General features: G+C 35.5%; 1 protein-coding gene across 2 annotated transcripts in view; it reads left to right on the top strand.

The window, feature by feature from the left end:
- Positions 1-25,097, top strand: part of mapk8ip2 (mitogen-activated protein kinase 8 interacting protein 2) — a 35,336-nt gene extending 10,239 nt beyond the window's left edge. For both annotated transcript variants that reach the window (XM_051135202.1, XM_051135201.1), the window contains 12 exons: positions 2,092-2,197; positions 10,820-11,050; positions 11,135-11,213; positions 12,205-12,399; positions 12,536-14,854; positions 15,485-15,560; positions 16,378-16,550; positions 17,709-17,818; positions 17,939-18,061; positions 18,819-18,889; positions 19,025-19,123; positions 20,972-25,097. In XM_051135202.1, coding sequence (XP_050991159.1) covers positions 2,092-2,197; positions 10,820-11,050; positions 11,135-11,213; positions 12,205-12,399; positions 12,536-14,854; positions 15,485-15,560; positions 16,378-16,550; positions 17,709-17,818; positions 17,939-18,061; positions 18,819-18,889; positions 19,025-19,123; positions 20,972-21,044 — 3,655 coding nt within the window. In that variant the 3' untranslated portion in view covers positions 21,045-25,097. The remainder of the gene's footprint in view (positions 1-2,091; positions 2,198-10,819; positions 11,051-11,134; positions 11,214-12,204; positions 12,400-12,535; positions 14,855-15,484; positions 15,561-16,377; positions 16,551-17,708; positions 17,819-17,938; positions 18,062-18,818; positions 18,890-19,024; positions 19,124-20,971) is intronic.
- Positions 25,098-26,502: the final 1,405 nt, after the last annotated feature.

The following is a 26,502-nucleotide window of genomic DNA, read 5'->3' as shown; positions in this document are numbered from 1 at the left end:
TTCTATTTCTTCATAAATGACATAATCAAGCACATGCATTAACTAGGTATGAAGATGATGTTTCTAACCATATCTCACTAGAACTCTTTATTTTTTTATTTTATTTATTATTTAATTGATTGATTAATTATTAAATAATTATTAATTCTAGGCTTTTAGGCTCAGAATGGGCTGAAAACAATGTATTGATTTATATTGTAGTATGCATTTTGTAATATAACATAATATAATATTTATATATGTGACCCTGGATCACAAAACCAGTCTTAAGTAGCATGGGTTTATTTGTAGAAATAGCGAACAATACATTGTATGCGTCAAAATTATCGATTTTTCTTTTATGCCAAAAATCATTAGGATATTAAATAAAGATCATGTTCCATAAAGACACTTTGTAAATTCTCAAAAACGTAGTTTTTGATTAGTAATATGCATTGCTGAGTACTTCATCTGGACAACTTTAAAGGTGATTTTCTCAATATTTACAATTTTTTGCACCCTCAGATTCCAGATTTTCAAATAGTTGTATGTCGGCCAAATATTGCCCTATCCTAACAAACCATGCATAAATGGAAAGTCTATTTATTTAGATTTCAAATGTATAAATCTCAATTTCAAAACATTGACCCTTATGACTGTTTTTTTGGTCCAGGGTCACATATAATATTACATTTTATAATTATATAAATTTTATTCATTTATTCTTTTTTTTGTTTTATATTTTTTTACAGTCAGGGGACCATTGTGGACCCCTTAAATTCAGCGTCCTGCATAATTTAGAGAATTTCACTGATGTGTGGTCACAGATGTATTGATTTTTTGCAGCAACTTTCTAAGTGCTCATTAAATCGGATTACCTTTAGCCGGAATTAACCTTTATATAATTCGTATTTCAACAAATGTCATAATTTTCATCCTCTGTCAACAATATTAGTTCATTTTCTAGCAATATTAGTAGATAAATAGCTGTACTACTTATTAGGTACAATTTAATTAAAGCATTGCACAAGGCCTTCTGCTTCTGAATCCAGATCTATATTAAAAAATATCAATAATTTCAAAGAAACGCAGCCAGTAAACATGTCTTTCTCCTCCTCCTTTTTTCTCTTGTGCTGTCTTGGATCCTCCATACATTACAGATCTGTGTGATTGTGGCGCTCTGACTGTGAAAAGCTGCATTGCAGCACTGCTGTCAGCCGAGTGGAGCTTAGCTGAGATGAAATCGTCCCTGTGTTAGCGGCTAGCATACACCAGAATCCGGGTTAATGCATTTTGCTGAGCCAAAGCAGAGCCAAATAAGGCAAAACAGAGGCTGGCCTTATTTAGCAGCATGCTAACCCACTTATCAATAATGAACAGGGACGGTGGAGGAAAGAAACAATGTTGTTTAAAGGTGTGGTGGCCATGTTTGTGCTTCTGTGCATGTGTTTGTGAATGTGTGCATATGACAGAGTGTACAAATCTAAATGACCTTGTGAATTTCTTAAGCTAATGACCTGTGTGTGTGGAATCAGCTGATATGTCTTGGCGGCTCATATTTCAGATCAGACTTCCACAGGGACACACACTTATATTAGCCAGCACATCTCATAGTTGCTATTTTAACCCTCACACAAACCTGCTGATTTCAGTACATTTAAAGAAAATCTTGATTTGACTTTTTCAAATAGTGGGAGAACTGGTGTGCAGTGTTAATTTCATTGACGAGTAATTTTCATCAACAACATATTTTCACAGATGAAAATGAGAAATAAAAACTCTTTTTGAATGATAAAAACAATGACAAAAATCTATTGATTTTTCCGTCCACAACTAAAAACGAGACACAAATGTTAGGGATGATTGGGAAGAGATCCAGTCAGAACGAATTTCCTGCATGGAAGGGATGGTAGATGCACACATTTAAATTGTAACGCTCTGATAAGTTTGCATACACTTGCTGCACATCTCATAAAAAATGCTTCTGGAAGTAAAAGAGCAGATATAGGGATAGATCAAAGACTATGACTAGAACTAAATCAAAATTTGCTGTCAAAATTAACACTGCTGGTGTGTTCATAATTTGCTGATTTTATTTGTTTCTGTTTGCAGGCCGGCTCATGACATCAGTCTGGAGGAGTTTGATGATGAAGATTTGTCTGAAATCACAGACGATTGTGGCATAGGCCTCAACTACGATTCTGACCCTTATGAAAAGGTATGAACCATTCACAATGCATCCTTTTTATTTTATTTTATTTATTTATTTATTTATTTATTTATGTACGTATGTATTTATTTATTTATTTTATTTATTTATTTATTTTATTTTATTATTCAATGCAATGCAATTGTGTGATTGTGGCATAGGCCTTAACTTTGATTCTGACCCTTACGAAAAGGTATGAACCATTCACAATGCATCCTTTAATTTAATTTAATTTAATTTAATTTAATTTTATTTTATTTATTTAATTTTATTTTATTATTCTATTTTATTCAATGTAATGCAATTGTGATTGTGGCATGGGCCTCAACTATGTGTGACCCTTACGAAAAGGTACAAACCATTCTTAATGCATCCTTTTATTTTATTTAATTTTATCTATCTATCTATCTATCTATCTATCTATCTATCTATCTATCTGTCTATCTATCTATCTATCTATCTATCTATCTATTATCTGTCTATCTATCTATCTATCTATCTATCTATCTATCTATCTATCTATCTATCTATCTATCTATCTATCTATCAGTAATGGCTATAAACCATCAAATTGTAGCACTTTTTTGTTTTTCAAAAGGCCAAAAAAATTTCAAATTACAATTCAAAATTGCAAAATCCACACTAAATTCTACTCCCTTACATTTAGATTTTTTATACAATTCTGCATTGTGCTTGCTACGTCAACTCATATTCTTCGCAAATCTAGGATTTACCTTTAAAAACACATTCCTGAATTGAATTCTGGGTGTTCAAATCCAATGGAATGAAAAAACATTATATTGAACTACTGCGAAACCACCCAAATGTAAAAGTCTTTCCCCTTTTGTGTTAATATGGATGGAGTGTGATCGTGGAAATGTTTGCATTTGATACTATGTGTGTGCTGGCTGCATTGAGGGATTGTAAATGTTTTATTGCGGTGGCGGTGTGCCACAGCTGCAGTAGAAGGGCTGGTGACCCAGTGAAGTTTGCTGCTATGCAGACCTCTCGTCTCTGCTTTCTGCACCCCAGTCCTATTACAACAAAACCGCTTCCTCTTCCCTCACCCTGCTCTTAATTTCTCCTGCCTGCGTTTTCTGCAAAATGTTCAAACGTGCGTGTATCGCTTCGATTATAACATTTCACGTGTCTTTGGTGTGTCAGATTGATTTAAATGCAGTGCTTCAGTCCACACAGTCGCAGTCTGTGGGCATCATAGCATGCAGTGACCTCAGATTCTTCAGTATGTAGGCACTTTCATTAGTTGATTCTGGTAGGTGATTGGACAGTCCATAGGCTGGTCATTTATTGATTGGTTGGATGATCTCAAAGTGGGCGGCAGAGTCCATGCAGTGTGTCAGGCTACAGTTTTTGTTTTTTTTGCCACAGTTAGCGGCTCTAATTCAGCACACACATACACAAACGCTTGTCCCACAGGATTATGTCACGTGGAAGCAACACTGCATCGTGTTTGAAGGGCCTGTCCCTTGTCTATGCAACTAGAGACTACAAAATCACGGAAGACATCCTCTGTGCCTCCAGTGTGCCGCTAAAGAGCAGTTACATAAGAAACCTTGAAGGTTCATACGAACAATAGCTATTGGATTGGAATTATTTTTCCAATTTTATTGGTTGTATTAACATCATATTAGTATTTTGAAGGTGCTTTATAATCTCCTGGGGAAAAAATGAAACATCCTGTTGACTTTTCTGATTTTGTTTTTCATTTGAATAGTTAAAGAAATGTATTACAAAAATAAATAATAGTTACCAATATTATTTTAACCCTTAAAAAATGGATCATTTAGAATTTTGTTATTTGTTAATTGTATTTGCTTTGATTCTGAATCAAAAATCTAATTTGGCCAGTTTCACTTTTCATACGTAGCCTTCTGTGGCATCCTGTAGCCTTTTTTAGTGTCTGTATGCAATTGCTAGGAATGTGTGACAGGTTAGCAACAGTAACTAAGGAGGCGGAGCTTATCAGAGTGTATTTGTGAACAGATTTCAATGCCCATTTTTTACCGTCTGGTTGTGTTGCTGACATAACAGGAATAGAAAAAATATTTGGATATTTATACTGTTTGACATTGAAAATTGGTTAATGGAAGCCTGTTTCTGCTACATGATGAAAAAAATGAAAAAGATAATTGCGACTTTTGATCTCAAAATTCACTTTTTTTCCCCTCAGAATTGCAAGATATAAATTCAGAATTATGAAAAATAAATCTGGAAGTGCGACAAATAAACTGGCAATTCTAAGGAAAAATTAAAATTTTTTCTTGAAATTTCTAGTTTGCACCTCACAGAGTTTATATTCCATTTTTTGTCAAAATTGCAAGATATAAATTCAGAATTATGAAAAATAAAAATGGAAGTGGACATATAAATGGGCAATTCAGAAGAAAATGTGCTTTTCTTTTTTTTTTGCAATTTATAGTTGCATCTCACAAAGACTTTTTATTTATTTTTTTCTCAGCATTGCAAGATATAAATTCAGAATTATGAAAAATAAACCTGAAAGTGTGACATATAAACTGGCAATTCTGAGGAAAAATTTGATTTTTTTTTTTTTTTTTTTTTTTGCAATTTATAGTTGCATCTCACAAAGAGTTTATATTCCATTTATTTTCGGAACTGCAAGATATAATCTCAGAATTATGAAAAATAAACCTGGCAGTGTGACATATAAATTGGCAATTCTGAGGAAAATTGCATTATTTTTCTTTTTTTGGCAATTTCTAGTTTGCATCTCACAAAGAGTTTATATTCCATGTTTTCTCAGGATTTCAAGATATAAACTCAGAATTATGAAAAATAAACCTGGAAGTTCAATTCTGAGGAGAAATTGCAAGTTTTTTTTTTCTAGTTTAAATCTCACAAAGAGTTTCTATCACATGTTTTTTCTGCCGCAAAATAAAAAAACCTGACTGTGACTTTTATCTCACAATTTTGGCTTTTCCCCCCCTTACAAATGTAAGTTTATATTTCACAGTTCAGACTTTTCTTCTCAGAATGAGAGAATGTGTTATAAATATTTTTGAGCTGAAACTTTTTAATTTTCTCCAAAATGTAGTCATTTATAGTAATTTTATAGTAATTTATTTAACCTCATTTGATTGTTTTTGTACTAAATGTTGTAATGACACTAATGCTACAATAATAAATCCCTATTTTAGCTTTCACCACCTGCGTAACAGATCATTTTTGAAAGAAAAAACCTTTGTAAAATCTAAAAATATGGTGGTGTTCTACCTCTCTGATAACAGATTAAAGTCCCGCAGTTACAAAGTGAGAGATACTGTATATCACACTCACTTTTGTAGTGCAGACCACTCATCTGCTCATCTCTTTTATCCAATTTTCCTTTTATACCTTATGCGAAAACATTAGTTTTATTTGTGCGATTTCTCTTAGATCTTTTAGAAAGCCCACAATTTAGTACAGTAGTATGTTTTCATATTTGTGTGATTTTTCTTTTGCAGCTTGAATCAGTTTTTGACATTCCCTATCACACATCTCATGACAAAAACACACCTACACACAAGCTGTGAAATATAGATAAATACATTTTTGCTATTTGTGGCTGCGTGCATTGTGCCAGGCAGGAATTATTGTGACATTTTGACATTAACGTTTCCAGAATGAGTCTTGTACAGATCATTTCCAGCCAACAATTCCATCCTTCCAAACACGCTCACTCTCTCTCTCTCTCTCTCTCTCTCTCTCTCTAGCTTTCTCACCCTCTCTCTCACTTCCTTCATGGATTATTCATCCTGTCACACAGAGCTCCGGCTCTCAGAGTACATTTAACAGATTTGGGTTTCTGGGGTTTTGCAAATTACAGTATGCTGTTGATGAACAGTAACTGAGCAGAGTAGTGTGCAGTATTGGAAAAACAACATGAAATGGCATTCACAACATATGTAATGTGACATATTTCTTAATAAAACAGAATATGTATCTTAATATCATGTGGGGCACTACCTTTGTAGATGTAACTACATCAGCAGAGAAAGAAAATAAAAGGAGTTTAAGAGTAGGTGATGAACAAGTTGTGATGAAAGCAATTCATTTTATTATTAAAGAAGTGCATGATATTGGTTTCGAAAGAGCACATTGTGAATGTGATTAGGGTCTTCGTGTATTTGTTAATTATTATGATAAAATATGTTATATTATTGTCCATTAGTTGTTCCCCAGCTGTGCACCCTTTATTAAGGTACAAAAAGACTGTGAGTTATGAGTTGGAGATTCATACATTCATACATATTAGAATTGCAGGCACTAATAATTTGTTCATACTAAGTAAATAAGGTCAGCTGTGATGTCTTACCCTCTGTGTAGGACTAAAGTGCATGTTTAAGGGTTAAACCTGCAATTATAGTGTTTGATGACTCTCTCTGTGTGTGTGGGGGGGGATTAGCTGCATGGGGGATTAGCAGCATGAGATGTGCCGTCTTAGTGTCTGTCCAAACTGCTCATAATGAGAGATCAAAGACAAGAGAGTGTGATGTATTTCTTGTGGAACTGTGTGTGTGTGTGTGTGTGTATGTGAGTGATTACTCAGTACATGTTTGTTGTTCTACGTACATTTGTTTGTGCATTTCTTATACATCTGCTTTCTAACTCATGCATACAGAGGAAATATTTAGCTGGTAACATTTCATCACCTTGTTTTATTGGATTTTTTCTCGAGAACAAATTTGACTGTTTTTGCTGTTCTTTGGATCAAATAAATGCAGGCTTGGTGAGCAGAAGAGACTTCTTTACAAAAATATTAGAAATCTTGCTGTTAAAAAACTTTTGACTGGTACTGTATGTGAACTATACTTTTTCTGCCTAAGCACTGACAGTAAAAATGTTCATGGTTTTATTTGATTTTATGATTTGATTTTTTATTTTATTTTATTTTATTCAAGACTTTAACGCCATTTTTACAAGTTGGCATGATTCTTTATGTAAAACAACAGCATTTTTACTTTGTCAAAAACACCTCTTTTCACAGCGAGCCGTTTTGGTGGATGGCTCTTTAAATGATAATGAGCTACTGCTCACCCCACCCCTCTCCATATATGGCTTGGAGGTGGTCTTATTCAAATAGCTAGCTGTCTACACAGAAACTGGCTGCATATTGAAACAGCTTGCTGGTTGGCACAGTTTCAGACTCCAGCAATGCATAACAAACTGGCTGCGTATTTTCTTTTTAGCTTTTCTGAGCAGGTAGACATGCCGGAAACCTAAACTAAACTAAACTAAATGCAAAAAAAGGGGAAAATTTCTTCCGGTGTTCCCTTATGGGATTTTACAAATAAATATATAAATAAACACAAACTTACCTTCATAAATATTTATTGGTGTAAAAAAAAAAATTGTAAAAAAAGTGTAAAAACTAACCGTAGTCTTCCCTGTAAAGATTTATAATAATATACTATAATTAATATACAGTACCATTCAAAAGTTTGGGATCAGTAAGATTTCTAATGTTTTTTAAAGAATTCTCTTATGCTCATCAAGGCTGCATCAAAAATACAGGAAAAAACTGCTTAATATTTTTCAGCATTTATTCAAAATATAAATATTTTTTAACAATGTCTTTGCTGTCACTTTTTTCTTTATCAATTTCACACATTCTTGGTGAATAAAAGTATGAATTTCTTAAAAAAAAAAAAAAAAATAAATAAATATTAACTGACCACAAATTTTTAAATGGCAGTTTATATTGTTACAGAAGATTTCTAGTTTAAATAAATGCTGTTCTTTTTAACCTTTATTTATTAAAGAATCCTGATAAATGGATCACAGATTCCCGAAAACTATTAAGCAGCACAATTGTTTTCAACATTGATAATAAATCAGCATATTAGAATGATTTCTAAAGGATCATGTGATACTGAAGACTGGAGTTATGATGTTGAAAATTCAGCTTTGCATCAGAGAAATAAATTACATTTTAACATATATCCACATAGCAAACAGTTGTTTTACACTGAAATAATATTTCACAATATTACCCTTTTTTTCTGGATTTGTGATCAAATAAATGTAGTCTTGATGAACATAAAGAACATAAATCTTACTGATACTTACTGATATCTTATTTAAAGTAAACAAGATATGGTTACCTGGAAAAAATGACTGTATTTTTTTATGGTAATAAATCAGGCAACACTGACTGACTCTTTGAGAACTGATGAATAGGTTGTCTTATAAATTATTCAAAAGCCCTTGATTATGCAGTGCAGTGCTGTAGTTAATGTCTCTGCATTAGTATAGATACTTGTCTGAGACATCAGTGGTATCTCTGCCCCACCTCCTTCCTGCATCTACTGCAGTATACAACTCGTGTGTGTGTGTGTGCTGTACATTTTTGTATGTATATATGCTCTTTAAGCTTATCTTTTCTCTCTATTTACAATCTTATGGTGTTTCCTTCACCTTCTGTCTCTGCATCTTTTATTTTTTTTCCTCTTTATCCTCCTCTTGCTCTGCCTATGCGGTCAGCATCGAGAGCACTGCATTCATTCATGACTTCTGTGTGAGTTCGGCTGCCTCAGCAGAACACTTTTTGCTGGTGTAATGCTGACACCGTCTCTGAGCGGGGATGTAAAATCAGTGCTGGTCAGGGGTGAGGCCTCGTCCTTGGAAATATTACAACGATAGAGTTTCAACAGAGCATTTATACACTAACTCACGCCATACAGCTAGAACTACATCAATACAGCGTTACAGCATATATGGCTCTCTCCTAAGTGTGGTTATGGGTCATGGCGTGTTTGACGGTTGCTGGTCAGGGGTATTGATTTGGATAGAGATGGCGTATAGATTCAGGTCCCTGCAGTGCCAGCTGGTTGTGAAGCTAATGCAGCGTGAGACTTTTAATGACATCACCCACACTCATTTGCCAAGCAACAAACAGAATTTTAACTATAGTGTGTGCATTCTTAATTGAGGTGAATATCAGACGTTACATGTAAGTGCATTGACTTGTTTTCCTGGAAGGGTGCTGAAACCTGAGGAGCTTTAGCATCGATCATCTGCCCTTCCCCAAAACACAATTCTCTCAGCTTTGTCCAGTCTATCCACTTTCCCTTTTAAAGACAAAATGAATTCAAAATTCACCATATTTACTTTATTAAAACACATTTTGAATGATTAATCAGACTCTGTTTTGGTGTAACACCTACTTTTCACTAACCAATCAATTACTGATCAATAAATTGTAGTCCCAACCTACATTTTAGTAAAATGGGCATTGAATACTGTTTAATAAAGGAATATTACAGGGTAAATATAAAAACAAGCTTCTAGTAGTGCACTTGCAATTATTGTAATTTTTTTTTAAATAAATAATTGAAAGTACTTTATCAAAAATATGTCTCACAATTCTGCTTTTAAATTCTCTTGTATAATTGTCCTATAGACTTCAATACTAAGCACATTACTGTAAATATATTTTTATTATATGTTTACAAATTGAAGGATGTCTATTTGTTTTTTTTTTATTTTAAATACATTACCAGTCAAAATTTGTAATGTTTTTTAAGAAGTCTGTTCTGCTCACCAAGTCTGCATTTATTTGATCCAAAGTACAGCAAAAGCAGTAAAATTGTGAAATATTTTTACTATTTAAAAAAAATGTTTTCTATTTGAATGTCTTTTAAATTGTAATTTATTCCTGTGATCAAAGCGAAATTTTCACATGGTCCTTCAGAACACACTCTAATTTCTGCATTTCTAAAATCACTTGATTTGGTGTTCAAGAAACATTTATTATTATTATCAATATTCAAAACAGTTGAGTACATTTTTTTCAGGACTCTTTGATGAATAGAAAGATAATATATATCTGGGAAAGAAATTATAGAAATTAATACTTTTATTTAGCAAACGTTCTGTTGGTCAAAGAAACCTGAAAAAAATCTCATCAGCTGTTTTTAACATAATAATCAGAATATTAGCAAATCAGAATATTAGAATGATTTCTGTAGGATCATGTGACTGGAGTAATGATGCTAAAAATTCAGCTTTGAAATCACAGGAATTTTAAATATATTTATAAAGAAATATAGAAAACCGTTATTTTAAATAGTAAAAAATATTTCAAAATTGTACTGTTTTTGCTGTAGTTTGGATCAAATAAATAGAGGCTTGGTGAGCAGAAGAGACTGTGTATACCTTTAAACTCACTGTTAATTTCAATATTATAGTCATAAAATATATGCTGCATTTGTCATTGACATATCGGCAAGATAGAGTTTGTTTTTCCTGCAACCACCGATCTATATATACAGTAACACATGTTTCAGAAATTATGGCCTGGCGTGCAGTCAAGTCTTCATCCAGTCCAAGGTGAACATATGGCTCAACTAATGGATGGAACGCAACATTATCAGTAGAGAAAAAGGTTATGTTGAATCATGCACGGATAGATTTGAGAAGCTTTTGCTCTGAGTTGGATTGTTCATGCTGACTGATATTTGTAGAAATCGAATTTTTGTGTATAATTGCTCTTCACTAGTTCATTCAGTCAACCCGTTTCAGGCTGCAGTATTGATTTATGCTAATGTTTTACAGTGCTACACCAGATATTTGTACATTTATTCCTTTTCCCTCTTCTTCCTTCTAAAGGACTGCTTAATTCTAGAAAAGAATGATTTCCACCACCCAGTTTGCTCATTCCAAGACGACTTTCAGGAGTTTGAGATGATCGATGATGAAGATGATGATGATGAGGAAGAAGAAGAGGATGCAGATCCTGATGCCCCACCCTCACCATCAGCATCTCCTCCACCCTCCCCTACTCTGGGCACTCTGAAGAGCCGCCCAACCACTTTAAACCTGACTGCACCCGTTTCACAGGTACCCCTTATACACACCTGAAATCAATATATCAATAAACATATGTTGTCAGTATTTAAGCTCTTCTTTTTGTCCTAATCTTAGGACTCACTGAACAACAACAGCAACGTGTCACCACGAAAGTCAAGCTGGCAGGATTCTCTTCGAAACTCGACTTCACAGGGTAATTTTTGTGCATATACTGTGTATATAATAATATGTGTCCTTGTACCACAAAACCAGTCATAAGGGTAATTTTTTTGAAATTGGTGCAAAAAAAATAAAAATATTGAGAAAAATTGGCTTTAAAGTTGTCCAAATGAAGCTCTTAGTAATGCATATTACTAATCAAAAATTTGTTTTAATATATTTACAGTAGGAAATTTATAAAATATCTTCATGCAACATGATCTTTACGTAATACCCTAATGATTTTTTGGCATAAAAGAAAAATCGATAATTTTGACCTATACAATGTATTTTTGTCTATTGCTACAAATATACCTGTCCTGCTTAAGACTGGTTTTGTGATCCAGGGTCACATATAAAAGATTCCAAAACAAATTTCCAAACAGATTTCAAAAAAAATGTTCTGAGTTTTTTACAGCACAGAAAAATGTGTTATTAACCACCCAGCCAAATTTGAAAACCAAACAAACAAACAAACAAAAAAAAAGTAAATAAAAAGAAGTTATTAAAATCTTTAACAAATGAGCAGAATTCTCTTCAAATGCTGGGGGTGGGAAAGGTGCCGCCACTCTGAATGACTGAGCTTTTTTTTCTTAGTTTTGTAAATTATCATGACAAAGGCAAGGTTTTTTTGTCACATTCACTTTTGTTCATACTACCAGGTAGGTTTAGGTGTAGTGCAAAAGGTACGTTATTTTAAAACGTCATGGAGCATTCGATTTATAGCACCACTCAACAGACATTTCAAGTCAAAACTGTGGTGACGTACAAAACCAGTGTCACATAAAATGTACCTTGTGTACGTTCATCTGTTCTGGGGGAAAAATGAACACTCATTTAGTGTCACTCAGTGGAGATTTCACATCGGATATGTCACGAAATGTACGTGGCGGGTGTATTTGTAACGTGCAATACATTTCTAACATTAAAAATGTGTTTTGAAATTGCCTTTACACTAACTCTAATTATTTTACTCAATATTTTAGGTTGTTTGTCTCCAAACCACTCTTGCCTTGAGGATGGTTCCCATGTCACTACCACATGCCCGGGGGCTCCTGACACCACTGGCTCTGTCAAAGGTACACCCTCAAACCCACCAGGACATTGTGGTCTTCATCAGTCACCTGGCAGGCCGCTGCTGTACGACTTTGAGGGCAACAGACGAGAGCGACCTGAATACGGTATGAAGTCTGATCATGTTGCGTATGGCCAAACAATTACTACTCATTTTGTTAAAATTACCTTCTCATTTTTGTCTTTTCCTTATCCCTGTCAACTTATCTCAATTCCACCCCATTTCTCTTTCTCCCAAACCAGGCTCCTTTGGTCAACATAACTCATCAAGCGGGTCTGAGACGACTGAGGTAAAACCCGATGTTGAGGAATCCACTCTAAGTGAGCTTGTTCCCTCAGTGGATGACTGCACTTCCCAGTGCTCCGACACCGAGGTCGACCACGACCTGAATGGTCATGCCAAACGTCGACCTTGCCGCTCTCGACCCAATGACACTTATACCGTGACCACGGAGACCGCTGATGACCCAGAGCTGGAAAATGATGGCACCAGTAGGTGCCTTTCCTCAACTGCACCTTTAGGTAACGATGCTGAGACTCCGCTATCGGATGAAGAGCTGGACAAAGAGTTTGACATTGACTTCATGAGTAAGGATACCTACGATCAAACCTGCAAGGACGCTGAGGCCTCTTCGTACGTTGAGTTCCCCTGCATTGAACCGACTGAGTCCATTTCTGCCTCCAGCTACGTGTCGTCCAGTCGATCCGACGTCCTTGAAGCTATGGACGAACCTCGAAACATGCATCAGGGTCAAGCTGCTGCAAATGACACAACTTCTCCTTCTTCTGATCCTGGTATCGCTGATATGAATGCCAAACGCTATGCAGAGTCAGACCGCCACAGCGATGACCTTAGCTCTCCTGGATCAGACTCTGATATTGAAGGAGAACTTGAGGCTGCATTTGCATGTGGTCCACTTGCTAGTAACATGATTTCCTCCATCTCAGAGACAGAGCTGGACTTGACCAGTGAATCCAGCAGTGGACGCTCCTCGCACCTCACCAATTCCATTGAAGAAGCCAGCTCTCCAACCTCAGACCAAGAACTGGACCATGAGCTAGATCCTGAGCAGGACAGCGGAATTGTAGGTATAAAAGCTTCTCTTCTTCTGGGCCAACCTGAGCCAATTAAACAAGAACCTTCACCAGGTCTAGATCCCAGCCCTGACATGTTACAACTAGATGACGGCCAAGCTCTGATGGGTCTGCAGAATGTCGATGACGAACAGGGTTATGAGCACCAGGCTGATCCAGATGAGACTCTTCCCCCTGCCGTCCCCTGTGAGGATAGTGGCTCTCAGCAGTTGTTGTTGAAGATTGAGCCTGACCACAGTCTTGAGAGCTTCAAACGCTCTTTCTATTTGCCGGTTGGCCCCAAACTCATGCCCTCTGTGGACGACTATGATGGTAACAGCGAGGGAGAGTCTGAGTCAGAGTCCGAGGATGAGCTCAGTGAAAACTCGGATTCTCCTTGGCTTCTCAGCAACCTGGTCAACAGGATGATCTCAGAAGGCTCCTACCCAATCAGCTGCCCAGAAGAGTGCCTCAAACGCTCAGCCTCGATCTCTGACACCATCTCACCTTCGTCGGACCTGGAAACGGATACTTTCAATGAGACAGATGGCTGCAATTCACAAAAGCAGAAATCTGAAGAAAAGCCACAGGAGGTGACCTCTGAAAAGTCAGAGATGGATGAAGAGAAGGAGAGAGAAGCCAGCTATGCATCTGAAGAAGGGCAGAAGGTAAGCAAGAGAACAGACTCTTGTCTGTACATGAGCAACCCCACATATGGCAACGTAACACCCGAGAGATTGGACACGAGGATGAAGAATTACGAATCTGAGGACTTCCCATCTCAGAACTCATTAAAAAACAAGCAGAAAGAAGAAGAGGAGGAGCCAAATAATGACTTGATGATGGAAAGAATGAAGGAGCTGGAGTCTCCCAGCTTGAGCGAGAGCATAATCAGCGACAAGGACGAGGGACGGGAGACACGGGTCGATCAGCTCACTTTGCAGCGAATCACAGAAGTCAAAAACAGCCTTACGCTGGACCTCCCAACAGCACAGACCAATCACTGTTTCAGTCTTACGTACTCGACAGATAATGATGAAGACGAGCAAGAGACCTCACCGTTTCTGGATGATCTTCAGAAGGTACCTTCGCCCTACGGAAACGAGACTTACTTGGACAGCTCCCCACCTATTGACGAGAGTGTGCGAGAGTTGAGGAACACAACCTCTGAGCGGCCCGTCGATGACTCCTTGGCATACGATTCAATGAAGTACACCCTAGTGGTGGATGAAAACACAACGCTTGAGCTGGTGAGCCTGAAGCGCTGTACCTCAGTTCTTAGTGAGGACAGTGATGGACTCTCTACTATTTGTGATGAAGAAGTTGCTGATGAAGATGAAGATATTTACGGGCAGGGCCAGATGGAAAGAAGCATGAGACCTAATTTGCTGTTAAGCTCCTCTGAAGAAGACTCCTCCCCTGAGGCGGATTTACCTTTCTCAAAGAAGTTCCTCAATGTGTTTGTCAACAGCACGTCACGGTCCTCCAGTAAGTGAAATGTAACACTGTGCACAATAGAGCTAATGGATAGTTCACCTAAAAATGAAAATTCTGTCATCATTTACTCACCTTCATTTCATTCCAAACCTATAAACAGAATGAAATGTGTTCAAGCAAAAAGTCATTGGGGTCCAGTGTTGTTTTTGGACCCCATTAACTTTCACTGTATGAAATGATGCTTTCATTTTTATTTCTTTGAAAGATATCTTACTGCCAAAAATCAATCCTTTGTTATTGTTTGATCTCTTGCTGGATCAAATTAGTATGACTAACAAAGCAACATTTTTAAAGCTACTATAAATGTTTAGTACACAAAAATTGTTCTGCATTACCAAATTAAATTTGCTCTCATTCACAGAGCCATTCTGAGCCCTTTTAGTACAGTTTAAGAGATTTAGATGATCATTTTACATAATTCAGGAGCCTGTCTTGCTGAACAGAAAGGATATTTAATAATCCTAATGAGATGACATCAGAAGATGAAGGATTTTGTATGACCTGTTACTAAATGAGTTTTGCAGTACTCTGTGACACACACACACACTCTCAGAGAGTCTACCTTGGGGCTTGTATCTGAGTATACAGTGACATAATGCATCTGCATTATGTGTGTTTCAGGCACAGAGTCCTTTGGGCTTTTCTCGTGCACTATAAATGGAGAAGAAAGAGATCAGACTCACAGAGCGGTCTTCAGGTGAGCAATGCTGCCCACACTATAATCTAAAAACACCTACAGTAGCCCTAATCAAAAAGCCCAAATTTGGTTTAAAGTCCAGTCCCAAACCCTCAAGGAAATCTTCTTTTCCAGTATCTGTTAAAACAGTTAAAGGAGACATCGGATGCCCATTTTCAACAAATTAGTATGATTATTTAGGGTCTTCATGAAATGTTCATGTCTGCAACATGGTTTGGTTAACATTCCTTATTGGTCATGTAAAACAACACCCTTTTTTACTGTCAAAAACAGCAAGCCATTTTGGTGCATGTCTCTTTAAATGCTAATGAGCTACTGCTCACCCCGCCCCTCTTCTCCATTTTTTACTGTGTATTCGGTGGCATGTTACCATCAAAAACAAAACTAATCCAGTGCGTCCTCAGTGGCTATGATGTCGGGAGAAAGTTTCTCTTATGTTCACTTTTACATCCAAATACAAAACACCTGGATTTGTTATGAGACATCATTGTTGCTTCAGCTCCTCAAGCACAGAGAAAATGGCAGACAGCGTACAAGTGGCTGAGGGTGGAGATATTGTAATATGAGACAGTCCGTCAGTGGCCGTAGGCGGGGCAGAAAATCAAAACGGCCTGATAATTGAGACTGTTTAGGTTTTCAAAAGGAAATTATTAAAAAGGAGTGAATGGATTTTTATCATTGTGGGGTGATTGTGTCCATACACTTCTAAGACACATTTATATTGAAACACCATGTAAGTGAATTTTGCATCCGATGTCCCCTTTAATTGACTGCTCGTCTATTGCAAGCAATGCAAGTTTTAATGCCCACGCTGCAGGTTCATCCCACGACATGCAGATGAGCTGGAGTTAGATGTTGATGATCCATTATTCGTTGAGGAAGAGGAGGATGATTACTGGTACCGTGGGTACAACATGCGCACAGGGGCCAGGGGGATTTTCCCAGCATACTACGCCCACGAGGTTGTTGGCCAAACAAAAGACCTTATGGGTAAGAATTTCAAGAATACAGTGTTTTCAAAATACAATTTATAATTTTGGGTTTTTTTGGAGGGAAAATAAGTATTGCAGAAATCTGCAAAATGTTAATTATTTTATCAAAATAAGAGGGATCATGCAAAATTAATGTTATTTTTTATTTAGTACCGACCTGAATAAGATATTTCACATAGAAGATTTTTACATATAATGACCGTGTTCAAAAGTTTATATACACTTGATTCTTAATACTGTGTTGTTACCTGAATGATCCACAGATGTTTTTTTTTGTTGTTGTTTGTGTATTGATATGTTGTTGTTCATGACTCCTGTGTCTGTCCTGAACAGTTTAACAGCCTGCTGTTTTCAGAAAAATCCTTCAGGTCCCACAAATTCTTTGGTTTTTCAGTATTTTTGTGTATTTGAACCCTTTCTAGAAATCATTGTATGATTTTGAGATCCATCTTTTCACATTGAGGACAACTGAGGGACAACTGCATCTATTACAGAAGGTTCAAGGGAACACGATGGATTAAGAGCTGGGGGGTGTACATTTTTCTTATTTTGCCTAAACATCATATTTTTTTCCTTTAGTACTGCCCTTCAGAAGCTTCAGAAGTTACTTACATGTTTCCCAGAAGACAAAATAAGTTAAATTTACCCTGATCTTCGAATTCCAAAAGTTTTCACCCCACTCTTAATGCATTTTTCTTCCTTCTGGATCATCAGTGAGCGTTTGAACCTTCTGTAATAGTCCCTTTGTTGTCCTCAGTGTAAAAAGATGGATCTCAAAATTGTCCAGTCATTGCTGGAAAGGGTGCAAATACACAAAATTGCTGAAAAACCAAAGAATTTGTGGGACCTGAAGGATTTTTCTGAAGTACAGCGGGCAGTTTAAATGTTCAGGACAAATAAAGGACTCATTTATGTGAAATACCTTATTCAGGTTAGTACTAAATAGAAAATAACATGCATTTTGTATGATCCCTCTTATTTTGGTAAAATAATTATGCAAATTCTTAACTTTAGACTTAAGCTGTATATACTTCTGTAAAAGAGTCCTTCTCGTAAGCAATATGTGACTGTTTTCTTTTTTCTTGGCCTTCACATCTGGTCTCTTTGTTAAAGCACTTGCTGAGTCAGCATTGTCTGTGTACGTGTGTTTCCATAGCAATGAAGAGGAACCCTGCTTGGATGGAAAGCTTCCGAGTGCAGTTCCTGGGTTCGGTGGAAGTTCCGTATCACCAAGGCAACGGCATCCTGTGTGCTGCCATGCAAAAGGTACCGTAAACAGGAAATGTATCCGTTTGTGCTTTACTTGTGTGAGATAGTACTCAGTGAATGCACAGTGTTACATCATATGATGCAAATGAGAACTAATACATTTGTTTTTGATTTCAGATCGCTATGGCAAGGAAGAGGACGGTGCATCTTCATCCCCCATCTATCTGTGAGCTGGAAATAAGCCTGCAGGGTGTGAAACTAGTCATGAGTTTGGATGACGAGTACGATTTTTCAGGGGAGGTAAGAGAGAAAATTTATAAAATGTATAAATCTTTGCAATCAGCAGTCAGCCATGATGAATTTATTCTGCAAACTAAAGATTCGATAATGGAGTAAAAGAAAAACTTGCTGTTTTTAGCTGGTCATGTGATCTCATAGACTTTTTTCATATTTATTTGTTTTTGTTTTTTTTATATTTTTTTATTTGGCTACTAAGTCTTCATCAAATGTAGCTGAATTAAAAATATATATAATTTTTAAAAATAAAATTAAAGGATATACTGTTAATTTCTATATGTGACCCTGGACCACAAAATACATTGTGTGGGTCAAAATTACTGATTTTTCTTTTATGCCAAAAAAACCATTCAGATATTAAATAAAGATCATGTTCCATGAAGATATTTTGTAAATTTCCTACCATAAATATATCAAAATGTAATTTTTAATTAGTAATATACATTGCTAAGATATTTATTTGGACAACTTTAAAGGTGATTTTCTCAGTATTTAGATTTTTTTGCACCCTCAGACTCCAGATTTTCAAATAGTTGTATCTCAGCCAAGTATTGTCCCATCCCAACATGATGATGATGTAAAATTGGTTAAAACTGACTGGTTTTGTGGTCCAGGGTTACATATGTGCATTGCTTTTAATTATAAAAATAAATTTAATGCATAGATGTTAAATATAAATTGTGAGACTCTAAATTTCAGGATAGTATTGTGCTTGGATTTTGATATTTATTATAATTCCTCTTCTCATTTCTTTTCATAGTTTGACCGATGTAGTCACTTCTTCCAGATGAAAAACATCTCTTTCTGCGGATGTCATCCTAAAAACAACTGGTAAACACACACACATACATTCACACTTACTGTTTCTTTTAGTAAATGCCAAAAACAAGTCTTTATGCATTTTATCAATTTTGCAAGATTTTGCAGTCCAAAAAAACACTTCTCTCTCTCTCTGTTTTTTTGTAGTTATTTTGGTTTCATCACCAAGCACCCGATGCTGAACAGGTTTGCATGTCATGTCTTCGTCTCTCAGGACTCCATGAGACATGTAGCCGAGTGTGTGGGGTGAGTCTAATGCTCTTAAAGTCACAATAACATTTACAAGGAACTTTTGACACCGAGAATAGCGAGCCAAGGAGAAAAGAAGAGCGGAGAAGGGAAGTTAATGAGAGTGATCGGTCTCCGCTCCATTATCAGAGCACAGAACAGACTGCTGTGTGAATTATTAAAGCTTCTCTCTTTTGGAGCAGACAGGAGACCTGAGTTATGGGCCCCAGCAGGATGCAGCTAGCTCTGCCACATTACATAATTTGACCTTATGAACATACATTATTTAGCTTTATCATTAAACACAGAAATTAAGGGGGAAAAGTTAAAGAACAGAAATTAAAGATGTTTTTATGACATTTTTTTTTATGACATGTTTTTATGTATTATGCAGTATGTTTTTATGAAATAAAAGCAATCTCATATTTACAGTTGAGGTCAAAACATACACCTTGCAGAATCCGCAAAATGTTAATTATTTTACCAAAACAAGAGGAATCATACAAAATGCATGTGATTAAAAATACAATTGAAAATTTTGGCTTTTTTTTGGGGGGGGGGGGGATATGTACAGCTGAAGTCAAAAGTTTACATACACAATTTTACCAAAATAAGAGGGATCATACAAAATGCATGTTATTTTTAATTTAGTACTCACCTGAATAAGGTATTTCACATAAAAGATGTTTACATATAGTCCACAAAAGATAATAGTTGCATTTATAAAAATTACCCTGTTCAAAAGTTTACATACACTTTATTCTTAATACTGTTTTGTTACCTGAATGATCCACAGCTGTTTTTTTTTGTTTAGTGATAGTTGTTCATGAGTCCCTTATTTGTCCTGAACATTTAAACTGCCTGCTCTTCTTCGGAAAATGTTTTCAGGTCCCACAAATTCTTTGGTTTTTCGGCATTTCTTTGTATTTGAACCCTTTCCAACAATGACTCTATGATTTTTAGATCCATCTTTTCACACTGAGGGCAACTGAGAGACTCAAATGCAACTATTACAGAAGGTTCAAATGCTCACTGTTGCTCCAGAAGGAAACACAATGCATTCAGAACTGGGGGGTGAAAACTTTTTGAATTTAAAGATCAGGGTACATTTAACTTTTTTTATCTTCTGTGAAACATGTAAGTGTCTTCTGTAGCTTCTGAAGGGCAGTGCTAAATAAAATAATACAAAAAAATATATTTATGCAAAATAAGAAAAATGTACATATCTTCGTTCTATTCAAAAGTCCCCCCCCAGCTCTTAATGCATCGTTTTTTCCTTCTAGATTATCAGTGGGTGTTTGAACCTTCTGTAATAGTTGCATATGAGTCCCTCAGTTGTCCTCAGTGTGAAAAGATGGATCTCAAAATAATACAGTCACTGTTGGAAAGGGTTCAAATTCACAAAAATGCTAAAAAAAACAAAGAATTTGTAGGACCAGAAGGGCAGTGGGCAATTTAACTGTTCAGGACAAACAAGGGACTCATGAACAACTACCACTAGACAAAAAAACAAAAAACAAAAAAAACACAGCTTTGGATCATTCAGGTAAAACCCAGTATTAAGAATTAAGTGTATGTAAACTTTTGACCGGGTCATTTTTATAAATTCAGCTATTATTTTCTCTTGTGGGCTGTATGTAAACATCTTTTTAATGTGATATATCTTATTCAGGTTGGTACTAAATAAAAATAACATGCATTTTTGTATGATCTTATTTTGGTAAAATAACTAACATTTTGCAGATTCTGCGAGGTGTATGTAAACTTTTAACTTCAGCTGTATATGAATTGAAATGTGAGGTACAAAAAGATTCCCACCCCTACACATTTATGTTCTGATCATGTATTTCTCTGTGCTTGTTTCAGACGGGCATTCCAGGAGTACTACCAGGAGCACTTAGAATACGCCTGTCCTACCGAAGATATCTACCTTGAGTAAAGGAGGAAAAGGGTAACCATGGCAACTGCTGTCCCTCACGACAGATGTCTGTTCCTGGCTTGGCCACTATGAGGCGCCTGGCAGCCTTCTCAAATGTAACATAGGCCTCATCTCTTTAATCTCTTCCTCAGTTTCTCGTTCTCTCGACATGAACTGAGCTGAATACTCTGCATATAGGCTCTTAGTGGTCTGTCTATTTATTTCAATGTTTCTCAGTTAATTTACTCTCTTCATTGAGATGGATTGCTTGTTTATTTAACTTTTCTACTATATAATTAGGGGCGTGGTTCCGGGGTGGACACATCGGTTCGATTTTTTTTTTTTTTATATAGTCCTGGTGTAGAAAAGGCAAAATACGACTTCACATGTTTGATTGCATGGCTTTGAGGGTTATGCTCACAAACACACATACACACACGAGAGATCTAACAAAAGCGAAAGGTGATCAGAGGTTTGAATCTGAAGACCAGGATTGCTTGTAAATATGTATTTGTCCGATTCTGATACATTGCTGTACTGGGTTTGTACTAAAAAGGACAGGGCAGTAGGACGTGACCTGGAATTGTTGATAGGTCTACAGATTGTCTGTTCCGACGTAGTAGAAGGCTTACTGTACGTTTCTGATTTTACCGCGATGTAAATACTGTACAAATAGGGATGATTGTAGGTGAATACAAATGCTTCATTACATCACGGTATGCAAGTATCCCGCGCCATCTGTCTGCGAATGAAAAACGGATTACAGGTCAGCAGGCTGGGTGTAGATAAATCTAGAGATGCTTTGGTGAATCTCATCAAGTCATATCTGGAACATATTTGACCCCAAAATCACAATAAACAATATTTTGTGCAAAGATGATGAGTTTTTGCAACTATGACATTACTTCCATCTCAGTTTTTACACCCGCAATTACTGTAATGCATCCAGATGTTTCACTTTTAAGTTTAAGTGTATAAGTTTCATTATTTGCATTGCCATTGTGACATTTCCATCACAATTGTAGTAATGCAGTTTTGGGTTTATTTGTTTTTAGTTGATTTTCATTGATGATTCTCAGTAATACAGTTAAATGAAATTATCCTGACAATATTTTTATTTAAAATCATTATGCAATGAAGGCTATGTGTAAGGCTGTTTCCACCACTGAATAAAAAATAAAAAAAGGTAATTGTGACAATTCTGACCATTTGTTCTCACAATTGCGAATTTACATATTGCAATTCTGACTTTTTTTCTCAGAATTGTGAGATATAAACTGGAAATTCTGAAGAATGAAGTCATAAAGGTGACATATAAACTGGCAATTCTGACTTTTTTTCCTCAGAAATGCATGATATAAACTTGCAATTGTGAGTTATAAAGTCAGAATTTTGAGAAAAGTCAGAACTGCTGGATATAAACTTGCAATGGCAAGAAATAAAGTCAGATATAAACTGGAAATTCTGAGAAATTAAGTCATAATTGTGAGATATAAACTGGAAATTCTGAGAAATTAAGTCATAATTGTGAGATATAAACTGGAAATTCTGAGAAATTAAGTCATAATTGTGAGATATAAACCGGCAATTCTGACTTTTTTTCCTCAGAATTGCGCTTATAAGCACTTGCAAGTTATAAAGTCAGAATTGCAAGAAAAGTCAGAATTGCAGGATATAAACTTGCAATGGCAGTGATATTTTCTCAGAATTGCACAATAAATTTGCAATTGTGACTTTTTTAAATCTCAAAATTCTGACTTTATAACTCGCAATTGGAAGTTTATATCACAATTCTGACTTCATACTGTATCTTACAATTTTCAGAAAAAAAAAGCAGAATTGCAAGATATAAAGTCGCAGTTATTTTATATTCAGTGACGGAAATGGGCTTCCAATGGGCTGTGCTGCAAATATTACAATTATATATAAATAATTTACAATGATTATATAATTATATCAATATTTATTCATATATTGTATGTTATATATTTAATAATAATAATAATAATAGATGTATTTATTTAGCTTTACAATAATGGAGGGTGAGGTGAGGGAATGTTCTTAAATGTCATGCTTCATGCACAAGAAAATGTATATTTTTACATTTAATTTTGGGGTAAAATATTACTCAGATACTGACTTTGTGCAATTCATCCGGTTGGCTATGCTATAGCACGGTCCTTTGGGCATTCAGTCAAATAATATTTCTCCAGCTCTCAAACCTGACAGCCCCTCTACTTACCATTGTCTGCTGTCTTGTATGATTGTCAGGTTGGATTGACGCTTTTAGCTTTTAAGCTAGGCAGATATTTCAGAGAGATGCAATGCTTGCAGTGAGCAAAATGACTAAAAAACTGTCCCAGTTCATTGGGAACACCCTGAATGCAGGAATATTTTACAAGTGGACTAGTCGGTTCATTTGCAGGACAAATATTGCTTGATATTAGAGCGATTAAAAAATAAAATAGCTTAATTTTGTCCTGTGAAGCAATGAATAAGTGAATTTATGTAGACGCCATGTGATTATATAAGCTCAGGACATCATTTTGTCTCTCTGAGTCAGTCACAGAACGGTAGATGCAGTTGTTCAGCTCTCTGACTTATAACTAGCCCTTGTCCTGACCTTGACCGGCGCTGCTGAGACTGAACAGAGCAGATCCCCCTGCTGGCTTCATAAAGTAATGACGTATAATAATATTTACCTCATTTGATCTGATGAATGCAATCCAGGGCCATGCAACAACTCACAATCATGATGTGAACACATTCAGTTAATATTACAGGAAATGTGTGGAGTTTAATTTTAAATGGCTGGATATATCCAAGATAATATGTGAGGACATGCATTGGTCAGATTTAGGAAGAGATGGCATATTTAAATTTACATCAGGCATTCTGTCAGGTAATTTCCTGTTTTATTATCTATAAATAGTTGGCTGTGTTTGGAATGAAATATTGCATACTGTGCATACTGCATACTGCGTAAACCTCCGTGTTTGGAAATAAAAATGTTATTTTGCATTTTAAACAGAAATCTGTCAAAATAATAAATCAAGGAGATCACAGCTGATATTTCATGTACTGCACTGCAGTATTCTAGTATGCATAGTATGCTAGTATGCTATTTTGAACGCAGCCCAACGTTCCCTGCACACGTGATTGTATCCTCCAGCAGCCTGCAATCTGTTTCCATGGTTACCCGTTCATTTGTGACGGTGACACTCTCACGGAAGGAGTTTTATGTTTTAAATGTGTCTTGTTTTTGGTTAGATTGCTGTAAATATTCTAGAATCAGGATCGCCATGCTGTGTCCTTTCTGTTGAGTATGTTATTGAGATAAATATGTAAATTTAAAAGAAATAATAATAATAATGTTGATGATAACAATCTCACAACCAAAAGCCAACTGTGATGGGGTGAAAAGATATAAATAGCTTTGAATTAGTATTTGTATCTTTCCTTTATCTGCTTTACATTGGTATACATCTGTTGTTGGATGTGTGGTCACTTTGTGCAGAATAACACACAATCGCTGACGTTCTAACAGATCCGCCGTGTCACTCAGATCTTCATTCACAAACAGAAACGCACCGAATGCCCAAGAACTCATTCGTCATTGCATTTAATGGGTCAGATCAGCAATTTTGTCTCATTTAGGAGCAAATCCAAGTCATTTCTCTCAATCAGAGCTCGAAATCCTTAGTTATTATGACTGTTACATGACATCTTTTGTGTGTTCATTCAGTAAATGAGTATCTTAAATATTTTAGCCTTCACTTTAGCAATTTGTAGTGACAAATTGGCTGTGAAACCCCTAACACATTCAGGCAGAGCATCTAATACTTCTTGATTACTTAAGCTTGGGTAGCTGAAATACAATTACAAGAAATACAAAGTTCTGGACTTAAACGTACATAATTCAGTCCTTCACTGTATAACGGAAACAGCTTCAGTATGACAAAACTATGTATCTTGTATCTTTAAAAATGAAAATTGTAAAGAAAAAAAAAATCTCACTGCCTTGTCATGAATTTGGTCTTATGAATAAAATACTATATGCTTGATGTCACCAAAGTGTTTCTGAGCCGTGTTATTTCCATGTATTTTAGATAATATTATAGTTTCTGTTAATATTCTGAACTTATTTTCTTTTACTTGAGTTTTTATTATTTTAATATTTTCTGTTTTCATGCTACAACATGCTAATCATGCTAACAACATGCTAGTAACATGCTTATAATGCTAACAGCATGCTAGTAACTTGCTAATCATGCTAGAAACATGTTAATCATGCTAGAATCATGCTATCAACATGCACTTACTAATCATGTTAGCAAATGTTGGCAACATGCTAATAACATACTAATCATCATAACATGCTAATCATGTTAAAAACATGCTATCATCATGCTAGTAACTTGTTAATCATTCTAGCAACATGGTAGTAGCATGCTAATCATGTTAGAATCATGCTAGCAACAAACTAATCATGTTAACAAATGCTAACAACATGCTAGTGGCATGCTGATAATGTTAAAATCATGTTAACAACATGCTAATCATGCTAAAATCATGTTAGAAACATGCTTCCATAAAGCTAGTAACACGTTAACCATGCTAGAAAAATGCTAACATGCTAGTAACATGCTAATCATGCTAGAAAAATGTTAACAAAATGCAAATAACATGCTAATCATAATAGAATAATGCTAACAACATGCAAGTAACTTGTTAATCATGCTAGAAACATGTTAACAACATGCTAGGAACATGCTAATCATGGTAGAATCATGTCAGAAACATGTTAATCATGCTAGAAGCATGCTAGCAATATGCTAGTAACGTGCTAATTATGCTAGAATTTTTAGTTGTAGTTATTTTAGTACACCAAGGTAAAGTAAATGAAAATGAGCAACTCTCTAAAATAAACTGTTTGTTTTTCCAGTTATTTTATTTCAAGCAGCATTATTATTTAATTAAATTTTATTTAATTTTATTTAATTTTCAGTTAACTGAGCTTGTTTGACAAAGGTGAGACTTCGCCGCTTGTGGGACTTATGCTGGTAAGTTCTCTGTTTGTCTATGTTTGTTCTATGTGTTGTTCTATGTTAATAATAATAAGGCTATACGTTCATTATTTCAAAAAGAAATTGTTAGTAAACCACATGTTATTTTCTATTGGTCTAAGTTTATCAGAAATATTGATTGGAGGAAAGTCTGGGTATTACCTAATAAATATCTTATTACAAATAAAATTAAAGAAATTTCATTTAAGATACTGCACAAGTTTTACCCTGCTAAGCATTTTTAAAACAGATTTATTGAAGAAATAGATGTAAATTGTTCATTTTGTACATCACACCCAGAAACAGTACCTCATATTTTCTGGCATTGTCAGTATACAAAGAGGCTATGGTGGGAGGTTTCTAGATTTATAAATGACAAAGTGTTGTCCAACTTTTTTTTTTTTTTTACTATG

Source organism: Labeo rohita, chromosome 18 (genome assembly GCF_022985175.1).
Source record: "Labeo rohita strain BAU-BD-2019 chromosome 18, IGBB_LRoh.1.0, whole genome shotgun sequence".
In the NCBI taxonomy this organism is placed as follows: Eukaryota; Metazoa; Chordata; class Actinopteri; order Cypriniformes; family Cyprinidae; genus Labeo; species Labeo rohita.
This window is presented reverse-complemented; position numbering and strand designations above follow the sequence as displayed.